The sequence below is a fragment of the Anser cygnoides genome, chromosome 17, assembly GCF_040182565.1.
Source record: "Anser cygnoides isolate HZ-2024a breed goose chromosome 17, Taihu_goose_T2T_genome, whole genome shotgun sequence".
NCBI lineage: Eukaryota > Metazoa > Chordata > Aves > Anseriformes > Anatidae > Anser > Anser cygnoides.
Window position 1 is genome coordinate 9874652 of NC_089889.1, and position 19571 is coordinate 9894222.

At 40.7% G+C, this 19571-nt stretch overlaps 1 protein-coding gene across 4 annotated transcripts in view; it reads left to right on the forward strand.

The window, feature by feature from the left end:
* Positions 1-19021, forward strand: part of DGCR2 (DiGeorge syndrome critical region gene 2) — a 49300-nt gene extending 30279 nt beyond the window's left edge. For 2 of the 4 annotated variants that reach the window (XM_048063936.2, XM_048063934.2), the window contains exons 4-10: positions 1839-2058; positions 3051-3127; positions 5742-5918; positions 7854-8057; positions 12036-12188; positions 12856-13092; positions 13863-19021. In XM_048063936.2, the coding sequence (XP_047919893.1) occupies positions 1839-2058; positions 3051-3127; positions 5742-5918; positions 7854-8057; positions 12036-12188; positions 12856-13092; positions 13863-14104 (1310 nt within the window). In that variant the 3' untranslated portion in view covers positions 14105-19021. The remainder of the gene's footprint in view (positions 1-1838; positions 2059-3050; positions 3128-5741; positions 5919-7853; positions 8058-12035; positions 12189-12855; positions 13093-13862) is intronic. The other 2 variants (XM_048063937.2, XM_048063935.2) reach the window with 1 other exon arrangement.
* The last annotated feature ends 550 nt before the right edge of the window (positions 19022-19571 follow it).

Consider the following 19571-nt stretch of genomic DNA (forward strand, 5'->3'; position numbering starts at 1 on the left):
GGGGAAAACCAAAATTGATTGCTTTTGATTGAAGTCATTTTGAAGATGATCTTAGAAGAAGTTGCAGTATCCTTAGTAAACTAAGTACATATCTGATGTTGTGACTTTTGTACCCTTTTTAAGAGGGAATAATGTTCTTTAGGAAGTGGGGAACTTAGGGAAATTCTTCCCTTCTTGCTTCTCTGAAGGAAAAAGTCTATGAAGGAACTATCAAGGAAGAGTGTAGGACCTGAATGTTTTTTTTTTTTTTCCTTGTTACTTCCAGGTGTTAGTTGGGAATCTTCAAAAATACCGCTCCAATATCACCCTGTCCTTTTACCTGCATCACTGCTGGCGATGCTTTCTGTATCCTGGTACCAGCCTTATCTAAATGATAAATGTTCCACAACTGTCCTTCTTACTGATTGTAGCTCGTAGTGACTGCTGCCTTTGAATTTCTTTAGGTCCAATGCATCAAAGTCTCCCCTGCCTCCTCTTTCTGGTCTTGTTCTCTTTTTTGCTCCTTGGATCATCCAGTGATTTGGGAATGAGACAGCACTGATCATGCTTGGAGGGAGGGATGGGGCAGACTAGGAAGGGGACATGCAGCGAAGAAGATACGGCAGGATTCTGAAAAAGTCAAGTGATTAGCACAAGTGAAAAATTAGCTCTTTTTTGGGGGGGGGGGGGGGGGGCTTATTCAAATAGGTATTTTGATTCCACTATGGATTCCAGTAGCTAACTTGTTAAACAAATTTGTAGAGGACAATAAAACAATTTAGAAATTGATTCAGCAATATCTATAATACTCATGTTGTATTCTGTCCCATCCCAGTGATGTGACCAGTAGACCTTAGAAGATCCCATTGCTTTTTAAATAGAAATGAAGACTAAGGAAGATACGTAAAGGAATTCAAATTTAAGTGTGTCACTATTTTATGATAAAGATCACTTTTTCTGAAGGGAGTTCCTAGGCTTGAGAACAAGATCTCTTTGAATGCGTGCAACAAACATAAAACAGTTTGTGAATTTAAAGTTCCTTCCTTAAGTGTCATGCAAAATTAATTCTGCAAATGCAGGCGCTAAAATCATATTTCATGTCTGTTTTAAATTTCATCAGCCTATGTCTGTGATTCTGTTAGTTACCTATCACCTCCAAGAATGCCAGTCATCAAAAGCCCATGGGTCTGTTTCATTCAGAAATGCCTCGAGGCTTTTTTTTGCATATTTCTTCAATTTAGTTAATTGAGAAAGCAGAGACATACCATCACCTTCCTAATTTCTAAAGATGTCCTGTGCAATGACATTTTTCCAGAGCAAACAACCATTGCCCCAAAATCCCCATCACCTTTAGTGATTGACCGTGCACAGGAGTATGAATACTACTGAGCTTGTTTGTAAAATAAGGTTGAAATCCTCACAGCAAGTTGGGCATATTGCTAACCACCTAATAGAAAGATGTGATCGTTAAGTTGGCCACCTATGGTTTATCATTCCTGCTTCTTACAGCTTGTTGTGACTTGGATTGATCAAACTGATTGGATTTATAATGCTGTTCAGGGAAAACCTTCCACTGTAGATCGTCAGTCTTAATTAAAGAATTTAAAGGCTGTCACAGTGCAGGGAAACATCGCTAAGAGTTTTTCAGGGCATTAAAAAAAATCCTTTGTCAAAAGCATTAGTAAAGGAAGTCTCCTGTGATCTGTAATGCATGCATCTCCTATTGGTGAGGTAAATTATACATGGTATGTTGTGTATATGCATCTAAGTGATTACACATTGCATTGTCATAAGCTGATTAGGATGTGTTACCTGGAAGATCCTAATTTGGGGGGAACGGTTTCCCTTCTATTCTTCATGTTTCCTAGGGAAGTGCCCAACAGGGTGGCACCACTACGAGGGCACAGCCAGCTGTTACAGAGTGTATTTAAACGGGGAGAACTACTGGGACGCCGTGCAGACATGTCAGCGGGTGAATGGATCCCTTGCTACCTTCACTGCAGACCAGGAGCTAAGATTTATCCTGGCACAGGAGTGGGACTTGGAAGAAAAGACATTTGTAAGGAAGGACCAACGTAGGTGAGTGGGAAGGAAAAGGACAGAGATCTCCTATTACACGAGAATGGTTTCTGCATGATATAATTGCTGGTAGTTCAGTTTGTATACAAAATCTAGTGGTAAAATTTACTATAGGTTGATAACCTTGTAAAAGCATGTAAGAGTGGCCATCTCTATATTTTGTGTTTTAATTAACATTAGTAAATTAACAGGCTACAATGTAGTCTTTGTTCTCAGGCTGTCTCGGCAACATACATACTTTTGAACTGCAACAGGGAAGATAAATTTTAAAGTGACTTACCACTGCACTACATTGTATAGAAATAATATTTCTTTAAAATTTTCAACACAGTTTTTGTTTCCATTAAGCACCAGTAGCTTTGACAAAGACTGCAAGTTTGAGAAAAGAACGAAGTGAAAAAAAACAAACAAACAAACATGAATTGTAAGAACTGTGTTTTGGTGACTTGAGATATTTCATTCTGTGAGTTCACAGCAAACGTAATTCCTTGGTTTTTTTTTTTGCCTGTGGGTTTTTCGTCAGTCTCATCGGCTGCCATGCTGATAGATCACCCACCAGCAGTGGTTCAGTAGTCATGTATCTCTGTCTCTGGAGACTTAGATCTTTTGATCCTGAACAGTGTCTGACATCAGTTGTGTATGTTTATGAAATATTTGAGTTCTGGATGCTTTTGTGTGGTTTTTGAGTTCAAGATACTGTAGTGCTGTTATAACAACAGAATAAGGTGCTGCTTATGCATGGAAATAAAAGGCATAGTGAGTTATTTGTAAACAGAAAACTATCAAGTATTTTCCTTTATTCCTCAACTGTAGTGTCTTTTTACTTTGTCCAACATATGCGCTAAATTTTTTTTTAAAAAAGGTCATCAGAATGTTTTCAAAGTTAATTTTCAAGATATTGTAAGGTTCTTATTTTAATTTATAAGGTATTCTAATTTCTTAGTATGTTTTGGGCTTGTATTTTTAGAATCTAACTTGATTTTTTTTTATAGGTTCTGGGTTGGATATCAATATGTGATCACAAATCGAAATCACTCCCTAGAAGGCCACTGGGAAGTAGCTTATAAAGGTAGGCCTCTGAAATTATTACTTGGTTTCCGTGGTCCGTTTAACTATCTTAAAACATTGATATTATCTGCAAGAACATCATTTCTTTCACTGATGGTGTTGAAATGCTGTAGGGGAACGGCTTTGCTTTACGGTATCAAAACAGAAGTATTTTAATACACATGCCTAATTTTCAAGTGTAAGAAATTTCATGACTTTTCAGTGATGTATTGTGGAAGGAATGTGTTTTTTAAGTTTGTTTAGGATTTCCCCATGATTAAGCTGAGCAAAAGAAACTACTCTGTCGTTTCTCATTCCTTCTGGTGAATGTCTAGATTAACAGCTGATTCCAGATTATAGTATTTGTGCAAACCAGTGTAGGATTTGTTTTTAATGTTGGTAGGTTTTTATATGCTTTTCAGTTATCTTATTTTGCAGAATTACCCAGAGTTTTTTGCACCTTGAAATAATGCAGGCAGTTTACTTAAACCAAGAGAAAGTTTACCTTAGCCCAGAATTAATAACTATTTTTATGGAGAATCAAGCATTAATCTGATAGGCATCTCCGGCTGAACTTTTTTCAATGGCAAAAGAAGCAGCTCCCTATGCTGCAAATGCAGAGACACGGTTTTATTCTTTTTATTTTTAACTAATTCAGGTGAGTGATTAGTTTGTCTCAGTCATTATATGAAATCATATGTGTAGAATTGAATGTCTAAATTCTGTGCTGATATAGGTCAAGGAAAAAAAACAGGTTTTTACACATCGGCACTGTGAATTCCAGTGTAGCGTTTGAAAACGAATCCAGGGTAGTTTTCTTCTCATATACAGTTTTCAGTAATGGGAAATTTGCAAGGGTAACTGTCCATTATGTACAGATACATAATTATGAGCAGAATTTTGTGAAACAGGTGGATCTTAAAAAAAATAAAATACTACTTTTGATGCAGGAGAAGGGATTGAACCTGAGTAGGTTTCCAGAGATGGGACTTGTTTTACCTTGCTGCCATGTGCAAAAGTATTGATTTCTTTTGTCATTTAAGTAAGCAGATTTGGCTGAGTATTCAGAGGAAATTGCTCCTTCTCGTGGAGGCAGGAACACTTCCATTAGTTCCTTAAAGTAAGGCACCTAAAGATGCCTTCTGACAATAGGAAAAGGGCAGGGAGGAAGTTCCAACTTTCCCTCGTAAGGGTTAGCTATTCCTCATCTGGACAAAACTGTTTATACGGGCAGGCTTCTCCTATGAACTCCAAGGGAAAAAAAACAATTATCCTTAAAAGGACCTTTCTTTGCTCTTCAGAAAGTTGACTGCACTGCCATCTGCTGATCAAGTGTTATAACTAGGGAGGCATAAATTACAGAGAATTGTGATGTCTGTTTATATCATAAGTTGTCTTCAACTTGATTCATTATATGAATGTAAGGCTTTTCAATGCTATATAGTCTTTTGCTTGCAAGTCTTTTATTTAATAAAAACATACCTGTATGAAGTAAAGTCCATACTAGCGTTCAGTAGCTTCTGAAAGATTTTATTCAAGTTCCACTGACTTGTAGTGAGGTAGACTGTGAATTCCTAGTATCTGCTTGAAAAGTGATTTTAGGGTCCTATAGCTTGAAAATTTTAATCTATCATTGGGAGATGTGGAAGTTAAACCCTCAAAAAAATGATAGGAGAGCTTAATTGCGTTAATTATCAGACTTCAGTCTGATGTGTTTGAAAGGACCATCGTGTGACTAGGCTGCTTAATATGCTAATTGCAGGAGCTGTTGAAGTCAATGTTTAAGCACAGATTTAGAAAGCAGGCTTCTAAAGACGTATCAATCTAATTTTCACAATTGTTGTATTTTGGCTTCTTGTTAATCTCTAAAATTTTGAATACTGACTAATTTAACACTAAGGTGCTGGTCAGAAGCAAAATTTTTAGTTATACAATACCCTTAATACCTTACCCATGCCCTGCAATGGGAAAAATAACTTGATGTTAAGTCCCTGCTCTTTGGAACCCATGACATGCAGCCTGTTAACAGTTTGATGGAGGACCAAAGAGTACATGTATCCCCACTGCAGGAGCAGGAGGGGCATTGCAGCATAGCCCTATTCTGCACTGCACTCCAAACCAGCAACGTGGGCTGTGGGGGAGCAGCTCTGCAGCATGCTGCACAGGATAGATGATGTACTGGAAGCACTGATAGGTGCTTGGAGTACCAGGTTTGAGATTTGTGTAGGTTCCTGCTTCACTAGCATTTGGCCAGACCTTCAAGTGTACTGGTTACTACTACATTTCTCCTTAGCATGTTCAAACTCTTCACTGTTTGAAGAGGTGCATAAGAATTGGCAGGCAAACCCCATGGGACCCTGGAAAGAAGCATTTGTAGAGATAGCAGAACATGCTCCTACCATAGCAGAATGTCAGAATTACACAGTTCTCTGACAACAGCAGCCTCTTCTCTCTGTGACTCACCCCTTCCCTCCCCACTCCTCGCCTTCCCCTGGAGGAGTGCTGCTAATGGAAGCTAAAGCTAGAGGACAGTAGCCTTGCAGGATATCTGGTGTGCGTGCAATGAGTGACATTACAGAGCCTTTCTAAAGCTCTGCATACCCGCAGGCTGCTTACACCAATGCATCTTGTTCTAGGCTCTTCAGAAGTATTTTTACCCCCTGACCCTATCTTTGGTACGGCTATGTCTGAAAATGAAAACGTTCTTTGTGCCCAGCTTCAGTGTTTCCATTTTCCTACCCTTCGGCACCATGGTTTACACAGCTGGTATGCTGAAAACTGCTACGAGAAGTCGTCATTCCTCTGCAAAAGGAGTAAGTTGGTTTTAGTTTGGTGTTAACTGTCTTGCAAGTTTAAATAAACTTATAACAAATATTGGAAATCTGATAGCTATCTTTCTACTTTTTCCCAGTAAATTAAAAAAGGAGGAAAAAGAAGGAAGAGTTTGGCTTTGTTTAAATAGGAGCATCGCGATGGGTGGTTGTCAGTCACGATACAGTTAAGCCTTACTAGTAAATATCACTCAAGTTGTTTCCTCATTTTACATGAAGCAAATGTTTATTGCTGGTTTATTTTGAATAAAGCAACTTCAATTAAATTCTTTCCAACCAATTCTTAGAACTGTAGGGCATGGGGAAAAAAGCAAGTGTAGCTTCTGACTTAAAGTGGAAAAAATGGCTCCCATTCTGTATCATGCATGCCCTTATGCCAAAAGGCATTAAACTAAGAGAAGGGAAATACTTTTTAGCAGTATTTTCAGGTAACATTCAAGATGCCTGATATAAATGATAATTGCTTGTAAAAAAAAAAAATAATAATTATATATATATATAAATTAATACATGTGGTGTTGAACTTTTACTGCGGTTCTTGAAGTGCTTTGTGTTTGCTTTTTCTTGAAAGCAGGATAAAGATTTACAAGAGTGTTAAGGGAGGAAAATTCAGCCCTTCTCTGCCTGCTTTTTCACTGGAAATACTGAAAATTAGTAAGACAGGCTATTGTGATGTCTACTTCGATGTGATAAACTTCTGGAATGTGAATTGAAGGCCATTTTATGTAGTCAAAACATGACCTTTTTGGCCATCTCTTCAGAGTGGTGTTGTAAGGAAAGCAGTAGCTCTGCCAGATTGTTAACCAAAGGGTAAGGGGGAAAAAGATAAGATGTGTAAGTTGAGCAGAAGAATTCTGTGTACAGTTTCAGGGACCCCCAGTACGAGAAAGGCACTGACAGGACCTTGCCAAATTGAGGTGAGTTCAGTGAGGGCCACCAAGATGGTGCTGAGGGGGCTGGTGCACCAGTGCTTTGAGGAGAGGTGGAGGAAATGAGGCACCTCCAGCCTGCAGAAGGGAATGCTTCGAGGGGACCTGATGGCAGCCAGGCAGTAGCTGCAAGGAGATTATCAAGGAGAGAGAGCCAGGCTCTTTGCATGGGTGTGTGGCAGGAGACAAGGAGCAAAAGTCAAAACAAGGTTTGAACTGATGTCAGGGCAAATGACCATACTGGATAAAATACTGAGCAACAAAGTGGGACCTCCCTTATAGGTGATCCTGCATCGAACTAGAGACCTCCTAAGGTCTCTTCTAGTCTGAATTTTCCTCTATACCCTCGCAGCTGAGCTCTGCTTAGGGTGGAGGGGACTCACCACCCTCCCTAAGCAGTTGCTGCAGGCTGGTAGGTCCCCCAGCTGTCTGCGCCCTCTCTGGTTTGGTACCTCCCTTTCAGGTCTGTGGGAGGAAAGGATGGTGAGCTGAAGACATCTAAGCTTCATCCACTGTGCAGGAATTAAGATGCAGCTAGGGCAGTGGAATTGCTATTGCCTGGCTCTCTTTTTTGGGCCTGACCTGTTGAGAGTATCCTGCAACTTGGTTCAGAGAAGTCCCAGCTTTTCCTAAGTACCGGGAGACAGGGAGGGAGGTGCAGCAGGCGTGATGCTGAAGGCTGTCCTTCTCAGACTGCTTGTTTTTCTCCTGAGTCCTGGAGAGGACGCCTGAAAGCACGTCAATTCCATTAAATACTTAACATTCACTTTGTCAAGTTTGAGCAGTAAATCATCCCCACACAGCTCCAGACTGTCCATTTATCTTCCCCGCTCCTTGGAGATCCCTTCTAAAAGCTATTTTCATGTAGAAGCGTGACTTTTAACTGATCATCTGCTTATGTTTTCAAATCCTGTTTTGTAATAGATCAAACTGGGCTTGTCTGGTAGGCTCATAGACACTTGGATATTGATGTGCATTTCTGTTCTAGGCCAGACTTGCGTCGATATCAAAGACAACATTGTTGATGAAGGCTACTATTTCACTCCAAAAGGGGATGATCCCTGTCTGAGCTGCACGTGTCATAACGGTGAACCTGAGATGTGTGTGGCTGCTCTGTGTGAACGGCCACAGGGATGTCAGCAGTACCGCAAAGATCCGAAGGAGTGCTGCAAATTTACTTGTTTAGACCCAGGTAAGACTTGACTGTTGCGGTTTCATGCAGCAAAATTACTGCAGAGCTTGGTTGTTTTGGGGTATAACTTTGTTTGGTGCATCCTTTCAGTGCGTTGACACTGCTGGGTACTAACCCCATCTGGGGAAAAATCCCACATCACAGGAAATGAAAAACTTCAGTCTGTTGCTAGAAATAATTAGTCATCCTTGGTGCTACTTAGTGAAGAGCAGTAGCTTGTCTCCTCTATGGAGGTTGACAGCATCATTGATTTCTAATAGAGCATCTTGCGTGGTTTCTTTGTGATGTTTAGCTGTCATAAAAAGGAAAAGACATTTCTCTTGAGCGCTAATTAGGTATCTTTTTCTGGACATGAGCATTTATGTGTGGAAGTTTGCATGCAGGGATCAGATAGAAAGCACTGTTTTCAAATTATATGGAATTTTAATCATCAGGGCATGCAACCTTGATATTGAATTTGGCATCTCAGTGCAGCTTCTTGTTTTGGATCAGTGAAGTCTTAGGACTCTTCCGTATACTGTTTGGTCATTGGCCTTTTGGGGATGTTGTTTCTTGTGTAAAGAGACTTGCAAAAAGAAATTTATTTAGCATTTGCCATGAGGGTGGTCAAATACTGGAACAGATAGGTTGTAGAGTCTTCATCTGGGGGGATATTTGAAGTCTGACTGGACACGGTCCTGAACAACCTGCTCAAACTGACACTGCCTGAGCAAGGTTTGGACTAGATGGTCTCAAGAGGTCCCTTCCAACCCCAACCATTCTGTGATTTCATGATATTTTAAAAGAACCTGATCTTATCTGAGTGCACCAAGAAACTATTGTTCAGATCCTTCCCATATGGAAAACACAGGTCAAGTCTTCCCATCAGAGGCTTCCATTTCAGCCTATTACTTAAAAGGGGTGCTTATTGGCATCCAAACTTGTGGTCATTCTTTTTCGTGTCTTATCTGCACAAGTTAATGATTAAAGGCCCCGATCCTTCCTTGCTGTCACTTACATCCATTCTGACGGCTAAGCTTAACAGATGTTTGTAACTGGTGTTGCAGGTTGGTTGGGGAGAGTTGGGGGTGAAAAAGCAGAAGTCTTTCTCCTACTCTTATCAGCAGAGTTAAGACTGTCTTCGCTGTCTTTTTTTTTTTTTTTTTAATCTTCAGGAACAGTGTCAGCAAGGCATCATCCAACAGACAGGATAAGACGACCTGGGATAACCTCACACAATGTTCTTTAATCCTTGCTTATACTGTGGGTCTTAACTATTTCATGAATACTGATTTGAAGACTGTATTTTATCACATCCTTTCTGATCCCTAAGCTCTTCTTCCTGTACTGATGCTATATAAGACTGTTTCATTACACTCTTGTCTGAAGTGTTCTGGTTTTTTAGTAACTCGGTTTTTGAGAGAAGAATCATGAAGCAGTTGCCTAACTTCTTAATAAAGTTACTTCAGCTAACGATAAACACTGAAATTTTGAGATGACACATTTTAGTTTTCATTCTGGGTGTTGATAAATGACTATTCCAGCTGACAAAATTAATGAATTACTTCCTTTAATCAGCACGCATTTATCTTTGTCCAATTCTTACATATATCTTCACTAAGCTTTGTTGCAAAGGAAAGAAAACTGTTTTACTAATCAAGGGTAAGTGAATTCATCACACAAGGAGAGACTGGGGGGAAATAAATCCCACTGTTGGGTTGGCAGGTAATCAGCTCGTGTTGTGTGAGTGGGTGAGCAACGATTACAAGTGGATAAAGAATATTACTCAAGGACTTGGTAGTAGGGGAATTTTTCAGTGGTAGGAGTAAGCTGAGCAATCCCAGCTGTACTATCTTGAAAGATGCTTCTCATTTAGTTGAAGATAAATAGCACATGAAAATCTTTTGTGTACTAATGCTGAAACTGAAGTCATTTGTCAATTGCCTCTTCATGGATGTGGGACTCCTGTTGTTTTGTGGGGCTCTTGTTTGTACAGATCTGGAACTCTCACTTGTGAAATGGAGTTAAAAGAAACAAAATATTTGAAAGAGCTGGTGATAAAGAAGCTTCTCTTTTGACTAAACTGGGACAGTTACAGGATATTACTACTGCCCTGAGTGTAAAACAGCCTTTCTGAAATAATCCATTCCTGTTTATGTAGATTGAAAATCTGTGATGGCTTGTCTTGTTCTGTACAAGCTGGGTCTCTGTCTCTTTTTTTTTTACTTTAATCTAGGACTTGACAATAGTTTATCCAGCTGAACAGGTTGAGTGGTAGGAGCTGTCAGAGGCTGGGAGCAGTAAGAAGGTGGCCCAGCCTCCCCAGCAGGCCCAAGATTTGCACTTTTAGCTGCTCTGAAGAGAATATATGGAAGAGGCGGTGTCAGGAATTCCGACTACAAGTTTGCATCATACTTCACTGTGTGTGTGTTTTACTGAAGTCCTTTTATTTAAGGCAACTGTTAGAACTAATTTACGGTGGCCACAAAGTCAGTGTTGCCGTAACACGGAGGAGGAACGCCGGCAGGTCTGTGCTGTTGGGGAGGGGGTGTTGGTTGGTTACTGCTGCTGTGTGACTGCATCAGTTTGAGCTCTGACAGGGAGAGCTGCTAAAAGATTTGACAGCACAGAGGCTTTCGTACTGCACAGCCAGATTTGAGAGGGTGTTATGTTGGAGTTCTATGTGTAGTGCACTATTAAATGAATTACTCGGGAATGGGTTAGGTAATAAATTAGCCGTGTTAGCCATTCTAACGGTGCCTAAATAAGGTGCCTTTTTCTATTCCTAGCATTTGTAGCAAATTGGTATTTACAGTTTTTGTGAGGGTTCTTGTGTTCTGTAAGGAATGAATCTTTGGTGCAGCTTTTGCTGCTCGGTGGAGAGGAAGGTACTGAGAGCTCTTGCAGCTGTGGTGGGTGCAGGAAAGGAAGGAGAGGGGCCAGGGGCTGGCTGCTCTGCCAAGTGTGCTGGCATGGTGCTGTACTGGCTGGACACGGGGTTCGTACTTGGTGCTGCTTGCATTGTGTAACCATCATGACCAGGTTGTGCAGCTGCTTCATCTGCTTAGCCACATCTAACCTCAGTTCCTTTCTTGATCGGAGCTCTTTAACAGGAAATTTGGGCAAAGAGAACAGCACAGTCATTTCTGGCTGTTTTTGTGTAGAGTGTCTGTCTATTTGCAGGCTACTTTAAGCCCGATTAGTTGAATTGTGAAAAATACCTCTTGTGCCTGGCACTTACAGAACAGTGATAATTTGCTCTCAGCAGCCTTCCAATGTGGATCTGGTTAGTTATGGTATACAGCTCTAGAAGCCCTGAGCTCCCAGGTCTGTTCTGTGTTGTGCCACTTGCTTTCTGTGATTTTAGGAAAATACTTAATTCCTGTTTATCTTAATCTCTTATCTTAATCTCTCTTAATTTTTTTGAAAGATTGTTATCATGTTGATTCATCTTTTTAAGGTATTTTTATTTCCTATCATTTAATGTTGATAACCATGCTACCTACGGCACATGGAATTTGGATGACTGCATCTTGGTGATAATGTAAATGTTTAGCGATTTTATTGTTTGAAATAGGCAAGGTAAGATGCTGAGAAGTCATGTAGAAATACTGTGTAGATATGCCAGTTCTTGGGCCTTTCCCATAGCTTCCAGGCTTGCTGTTCTCTTTATTACAAGACCGTCAGCCATGCCAGGGAGACAAGTTGATGTGCAAAATACTCTTAACCTTTGTTTTTCCCTTTTTCACAGACCTGAAGCCTTCAACGTTTTGTGCCTTTTGCTGAGTAACATATTTAGAAGCATTTAGGTCTCCTTGCAGTAAATAGACAAATCATCTAATGATTCATTTTTTCTACACTTCTGAAATCTGGAGAACTGTTAAACCAGGCTAATGAATCTCCACTCTGCATTTCTCTCCATTACTGACAAAAGAACATCGAGGAGAAATGAGTCTTGAACATAAGTAACGGGCTTCTTTCCTATGTTTTATGTAACAGATGGGAACAGCTTGTTTGACTCAATGGCTGGTGGAATGCGTCTGATAGTTAGCTGCATTTCATCCTTCCTCATCCTATCTTTGCTGCTCTTCATGGTCCACCGGCTACGCCAGAGGCGGAGAGAGCGCATAGAGTCTTTGATTGGAGCAAATTGTAAGTAGCCTGTATTTGTAGAGTGAGTCTTGGTCTGTAAACGTGTGTAGTGTAAATGTGCTTCAGGATGAAAAGAGGAGAAGAGATACAAATCTATGTGGAGAACATTAGTGGAAGTCTGGTCAGTACTGTACCCAAATGTAGCTATGTACTGGCTGCCTGAATGGGTTATGATTTGTACAAGTTTTTTCTGTGAACCACTCATTTTAAAAAAAATAAGTACGTACTTCTCTTGCACTTAATGCTTATTGTTGATGTGTGGAAATGAGAAGTGTCATGGTCTTGCTCATCTCTGCCTCCGTGTGTGTAGTTTCTTCAAACCTGAATGTTCTTCAAACTTTTTAGCCAATAATCGAAGAATACTTGTTTGTTTGTATGTGGTACAAATCTGAAATATCTTCTGTGTGTGAATGATGTCTTTAGTTTGAAGAGGTTAGATACAAATTTAGCTGTGGTGCAGGACAAACAGGCTGGAAGCAGGTGGCCTTGGGTTTTGTTGTGTAACTGCAGCGAGCTGACCTGTATAGGTTGTTTGGGCTTTTCTAGGTGTTCAGGAGACATGAGTTCCTTGGCTGTGAAAAGTGGAAGAAGGTGTTGAGATCTGCCTTAACCTGAAAAAGAAAACGTGGTATAAACTCCTTTCTTTCTTTCTCTCATCTTGAAATAGTGCACCACTTTAACTTGGGCCGCAGGATGCCTGGTTTTGATTATGGTCCTGATGGTTTTGGAACTGGCCTTACTCCACTGCATCTTTCAGATGATGGGGAAGGGGGAGCATTTCATTTCCATGATCCACCTCCACCCTATACTGCTTACAAGTATCCAGACATTCAACATCCAGATGACCCACCTCCTCCTTATGAGGCTTCTGTCAATCCAGACAGCATCCTTTGTTCCACTCCAGGTATGCAGGCAGTCACTTTTCTTTTCCTTCTTGTTTTTATTTTTTATTTAAAACAAACAAAAAACTATAATCGTGTATTTTAGTGATTGTGATGGGAAAATGTATTTCTCAATACAAATCTATTTCTGTATGGAAAAGATTTCTCTTAAAAGTATCATTCAGCTTGGGGGTTGTGGTGTGGTTTTGTTTGTTTTCTGGAAAAAGTCACTGAGATTAAAGTGGAGTCCATGCTGCAAGCAGCTTAACTCTTAGTCTTTACTGATTTTAAAATCTTACCTTGGATGGGTTACCATCATGCTGGTACCTTTTCTGGTCTTTTGGAGCTAGGTCTGTAGAAACTGGTATTAAAGAGTAGAATAAATGCCAAGTACAAGAGATTTTAAACAAAACATAACCAGCCTCTTCTTCACTCCCCACTCCCCCCACCCACAGCCAAAAAAAATTGACCAAAAATACCACTTTTTAATGATTCACCCAGCACTCTTCAGTTTTGCAGCTGCGATATTAGCATACTGTAGAACTGATTCCAATTTCAGATTTCATAGCAGCATATCTCACAAGATAAGTAAGATGCTTGCACTAATCAGTCTTATTTATATATATCAATGTTATATTTTTGCTACATAATTTTCCTCCTTTGCTGTGTCATGTGCATTAATACAAAGACAGGAAAAGCTCAGAGCTTCCAGAAACCACAGATAGTAAATCTATTTGAGAATGTGAAATGACATACTTCACCTTCTGATTCTGCCTCTCTTCCTCTTTTCCAGATGGAGTTCTTTCTCAGACTGTGCAGAGCAGTCCTCCATCACTAGGAAACTGTGATGTATCCCCACAGCTTACAGAGGGATCGCTTCCTCCCTCAGTTGGTCCTTCTCCAGTGGAGCTGGAAGACTCTGCTGACAGCAGCACCTTTCTTGTCCCTCCCGACATACCGCTAAATGAAAACACACCGGCAGAAACTCTTACGAGCAGCCGTCACAGCCACTGTTCTCTCAATACCATTGTATAAAGGAATAAAAAGCCGACTGCCGGTCAGAAATAGTTTTAGCAACTGTTTGCACAGACAAACACTAATCCATGGTTTGAACTTCAGAAGGAATCTCCACTTTGTTTTGAACACTGCTTTTATGTTCTAGATTAGGGTCGTGCCTCTTGTTTTTGGCTGTCGTTACTTGTTCACTAATCGGTTTGTCCTGTAAATATGGACTGTATAACTGCTCTTTTTTTTTTTCCATTGGCTATGGAAAAGAATGCAGAGAATTCCTTTGACTTCTAAGGAGAGGAAAAGTATGGGTAGTGTTTTTTTGTTTCGTTTTTTGTTTGTTTTTTAACTGAGAGGAAACAAAATCTACATCAGAAAAAGCTGCTTGGATTTGGCTGGATACCACTGGACCCAGGGAACAGACAATGGAAAAGGAGGGTGGGGGCAGTCATTGTTCAATCAGTTGCTTTCTCTCTTGCTTCAGTGCTACACTTGGAAAAGACAGAGAAGACTGAACTGCAGGGGAAGGGGCTAGGTGTCTGTTACACAGAGCAGGAACACTGAGGAGCTAAAACAAGCTACCACGTAAGAGTTACACAGTACGAAACGTTTGTGTGTTTTGATCTGCCTTGCTGTTTCAAAACACCCTAGGGACTGGAGGATAAATGATCTACGCAATGTGCAACTTTGTCTGTTTATGGAAGTGGGTACTAAGAAAACTAGGATTTGCAATTACAATTATTTGTTGTTGGTAGCTGCAAAAATTAATGTTGTAAGGTAAACTGTGCTGTAAAGCAAATTGGGTCTGCGCAGTGCTGGCATCCCTTCAGTAGAATCCTCGTATGTGTCAGGTAGTACTTAAGGGAAGAGACGGGGAGCAGTTAACTTTGATGCAGTCTAACTTCACTATACGAAGCCCCCTGTTTGGTATAATCCCATAAGGAAGATTGAAGTGTTTTTCTTTGTCGTTTAACTCCTTTACAATGAACGGTTGCACAAAACTGGCCTGGATAAAAGACCATTGTTCTTGCTTTTCTTATTGCATGCTATATTTAGCATGTAAGTATGTTCCCTCTCTTCCGTTTCACTTCTTTACAGTTTCTACAAATAACATTTAAAAACACTGATCAACACACTGTACATAATGTTTAATTGGACACTTGTTTCTTATCCTAATCCTATAAATGCCAACCCTATTCTAGGAATTCTCCCCACCCACACCCCAAACCATTTATCCAGGTTCCACAAGGGGTTATAATGAGGTTAGCGTACTTAAATCAGTAAAGCAGTCTGCTTCGCTCTGATATGCGATCTTCAATTTTTCCCTCAGATTGAATTCTTTAAGCTAATTTAAACATTGCAAAAAGAGATTAATTCACTCCCTCACTAATCCCAAAGTCAAGCACTGTTGGTTTTGATAATGAGTGCAAAACAATCTTTACAGGTGGTTTTAAATTTAAGTGGGATTTTAGTGTACAAATAATTTGCCCCTACCCTCCATCCTCCTCTTGCCTCTGCTTCTCCTTGACTTACTGTAGCAGTCAGCAGATGAGATAAATTATAAGGAATATGTAAAGAATGCCCCTTGTGAGTGTTCTCCTATTACCTTATGAAGGGTACAAGCCTAGAGGGACAGGAAGAAAACACTGCATGGGGGTGTATATGTGAATTATTTTTCTAGTAATGATGAGAAATCATACTTGTATGACAAATCCTAACCCACTATTGTGGTTTCCCAGTGCAGCTGACTTTTCCCTATTGAATATGCTGCTACTTTCTATTCTGTGTCTTGCCTATAGGCTTATACTGTACTTGAGGATTGGTCTTGACAATTCAACTCCTTTTGCACAGAAAACTGTGAGTTTCATTATTGAGATCATATCTGGAGTCTTGACATTCAGGCACTTGCTAACAATCTTGAATCCACTGGAGAGTGAATCACAGTTCTCGTGTGCGCTGCTGCTGCGCGAGTAGGAGGAAGCACTGTTAGGAAGCCTCTTCGCCTGGAGTCGTACCACCACGGCGCGTCCTGTTCTCTGGTTTGACTGGCTCTAACGTGAGCAGCACGAAATGAGAGGAGTAATTCTCCACCCTGGGGGATCTGTTACCGTCTCCTCCTCTGAGTTCAAGTCCTGGTCTAACGAAGTGGATGGATAGCAGTAGTGAGAACCATGCATACAAATTGAGCATTTCTGAAGTATGAAAATAAAGCGGGTTTTGTGCATTTTTGAGCACATTCATACGTTTTATACATTGTATGTACTGATTTTTCTTTAGTTTTATAGGTACGAATGCGTGTGTGTGCGTGTGTGTATTTCTGGGTGGCGATATATATAAAAAAAATATATATATACTGTAGACGGTACCCTTTGTGCTGTGTCCAGCTAGGTGAAGCTAAGCACTGGGATATAAACTAGGCTCTTAGGGTTAATACTTCTCTGAAGCTGGCTACACTCTGTTGTAGGACAGGATGTGATAGCGTACACTTAAGTAGGATGCAAAGTCTATGCTACTACAATCTGTTCCTGAAAATATTTTGTTAGCAGTGCAAATTAGAAAACTTCTAATTCCTTTTGAAGCCAGATGGAATATTCATTCTCTGTAGTATCCTAGCGCAATAACGAAAGGCCTTTTGGCTTGGTTTAGTCTCTGAAGCTGTGTTTTGTGGTTGAGGTGAACAGATACCTTACCTCACACATCTCATAACACTGCAGGAATCTGTTCAATATATATTTTTTTTATTTTACTTTTGGTTCTGTGGTGAATTTATTGAAAATAAGCTCTGTTACAATTCGTAACTTCATGATAGCTCCCGGCTATAGTTGTTCCAAATGCGTGCTTCTTTGTAGAAGCCTCAGTGTAATATTTTTCCTGTAGCTTCTGAGCCTTTCCCACTTGTATGTTGGCACAGAGGCTGCAACTTTCTCTCTTTTTCCCTATCCTTCTTCATCTTAACTGTAAACGAGGGAGATCTTGCCTTGAATGGAGCAGCTCACTAAGTACAGCTCTTGATTACCTCTCAGTGAGCTTCTAATTTGGCAATAAAATTGTCATTTCTTTCCCATTTTAATGTAGCTTTTTCACATTGAGTATTCTCTCTTGGAGCAGAGAATGTCACAACTGCTAAGACTTCTGGACCAACTGGGGAAGGGTTAGTTTTCTTGACAGCAGTTGACTCCTCAGCAAAACTTCCTTGCCCTTGGCAAGGTGACTGGTACATAACTTTGTTCTGAGCACCAATTAAAGGGGTTGAAGCTTGATGCTTGCCTGAGGAAGAACTTACTGTTTTGATTGCCATTAGATTGATGAGATCTTTTAGAGTTATTTTGTGCATTGATTTTTTATTTTTTTTTCTCCCCATCACCATTCAGTTCTCTGGGTGTTTTTCTTATCTACTGGTGCATCCCCAATCTTCCTGCAGATACAGCAGGGGAGGTTCCATTACCTTATCGTTCCTTGCAGCACAAATGAGCAAAGAGGGCATTTCTCTTTGAATGTTCCTGACCACAATCTATCTTGTCAGGTGTCAGTACTCTGTCCTGTGCAGGGCTCAAGCATCCCATTGTGGCCTCTAACAAAACCGTTCCTCAGTTTCCCCTTCCTTACTATGTACTGTGGTGCCATATTGAGGTCTCTGCTGTTCCTTCACGGGCAGTCATAGATATTCACTTGTATCGATGTTATCAGTGATACATGTACACAGTCTCACAGCAGCCTCTTGTTTTTTACTAGGTGAGTTGTAGAATATTGTAATGTTAGAAAGACAGTGGGTTTAGTTCTGTACTAGAAGATCAAAATTGTCATTCAGATGTACAAAGAACTTGTCTGCGTAATGTTCGGTTGTGTCTAGTCCTGAGTCTCATACGATTCCTTTATCCATTTGTGACAGGGCGCTGGTCGAGAAGAAAAAAGAAGTAGGTGAACTTTTTTCCTGAAGGCTTAATCTTATGGTCTGTGCACAGGCAGCATTCCTGGCGGTCGCTGGGCTCTGCCTGAGCCGGTGGCACAGGGCTGGCCGACTTATGCGTCTCTGAAGTTTCACCTGGGAAGAAATTGTTTTTGTGACCAGTAACTTACTGTTCTTTTCCCATCTAATGTTAAATGAATTTGAAGCTGTTTTAAAAACTGTTTTTATCTTTCAGAAGTCATTTTTTTTTCAGTGATAAAGCTCTGAAGTTTTGATGTTTTCTCATACGATCCATAACGTCTCTTTTTTTTTCAGTTGCTGAAATGTATTTTTTCCTCTCTACTTAGCTAAAGAACATGAAATATACAGAAATTTCTTTTAAATATCCCTTGCAAGTTGGGAACTGGACCCTAAAATTAGAACAGATCAGTGTAGAGGAGGCAAATCAATCAAAGTTCATACATTCTGCTTCCACCGTTACCCAGTTCCAAACGAAATCTGTGTTTCTTTGGAATAGATGCATTCAGCGGTGAGGATCTGCTTCCCCTAACAATATTCTGCATTAGCTGCCTGCTACGGTACGACATAGCTTTAATTTTCCAGTATTGTGCACCTTGAACGTTGAGTGGGTTGGAGTTGATGCCAGCAGAGATGCTGCACTTGCAGCCTGCGTGCATGGCCATGCTGCACTGTAATCTGAATGTCAGACTTGTGTATGCCTGGGAGGCTGAGAGAGAGAGTGAGACACTGCTTTTTACCTTCTCTTGGAAAATAATTTTAGCCAACGCTGCATTTGCAGGCTTCTCCTGTGTAGTTGGTTTGTGACTGGATTTAACTGTGGCAGTGTATAAAAGATTTTGATATTCTGTGAAATACCATGTAGAATTTAAATTTGATACTATAATAATTCAGTCCCTGTGACACTGTTTTTTGTTTTAACTTCTTTCTTTGGGGTTGGCACTAATCTTTCTTTTTCTCAAGATGCTGTGAGAAACATTTCATCCAAATGCCAAATAAATTGTGTTCTGTAAGACAAACGGTCTGTTTCAGTGTCTCCTGATTTCTCGCACTGGTGTGGTTCTTTAAGCATTGTGAAGGAAGCCTTGTTAGGTGCACTTCCAGACCATGATCTTGCCAAAAGATCAGTAGATGTGTTTGGTTTCAAACACATGGCTGTAGAAGCGCCTGTGTGTACAAATATCAATGGAATTTACTTGTAATATGTAACTTGAAGAAAGTCTTGTGTTGATACCCCTGGAGGTGAAGTGCAGCCCCTTCCTCTTGCCCTGATGGAGTTTCCTGTGAGCCTGGGGAAGGAGCAGAAGCGGGGCAGGAGCCGCACGAGGCAGCGGTAGGTGGGAGAGGAGGGAGCTGAGCCCCACAGCTTGCCATGGCCTGCACAGAGCAGCCGGGCTCTCGGGCAGCACTCGGTGCCTGATCCTGCCTGGGGACTGATGTTTAACCAGCAGGGATCACAACTGCGTGCCCAGGGCCTCCAGAGCCCCATGTCATCAGCACTGATGTGTCGCCACAGGTTGTGTGTCACTGGTGGAAAAGCCTGACAGGAGCTCCACCTGTTCCAACCTC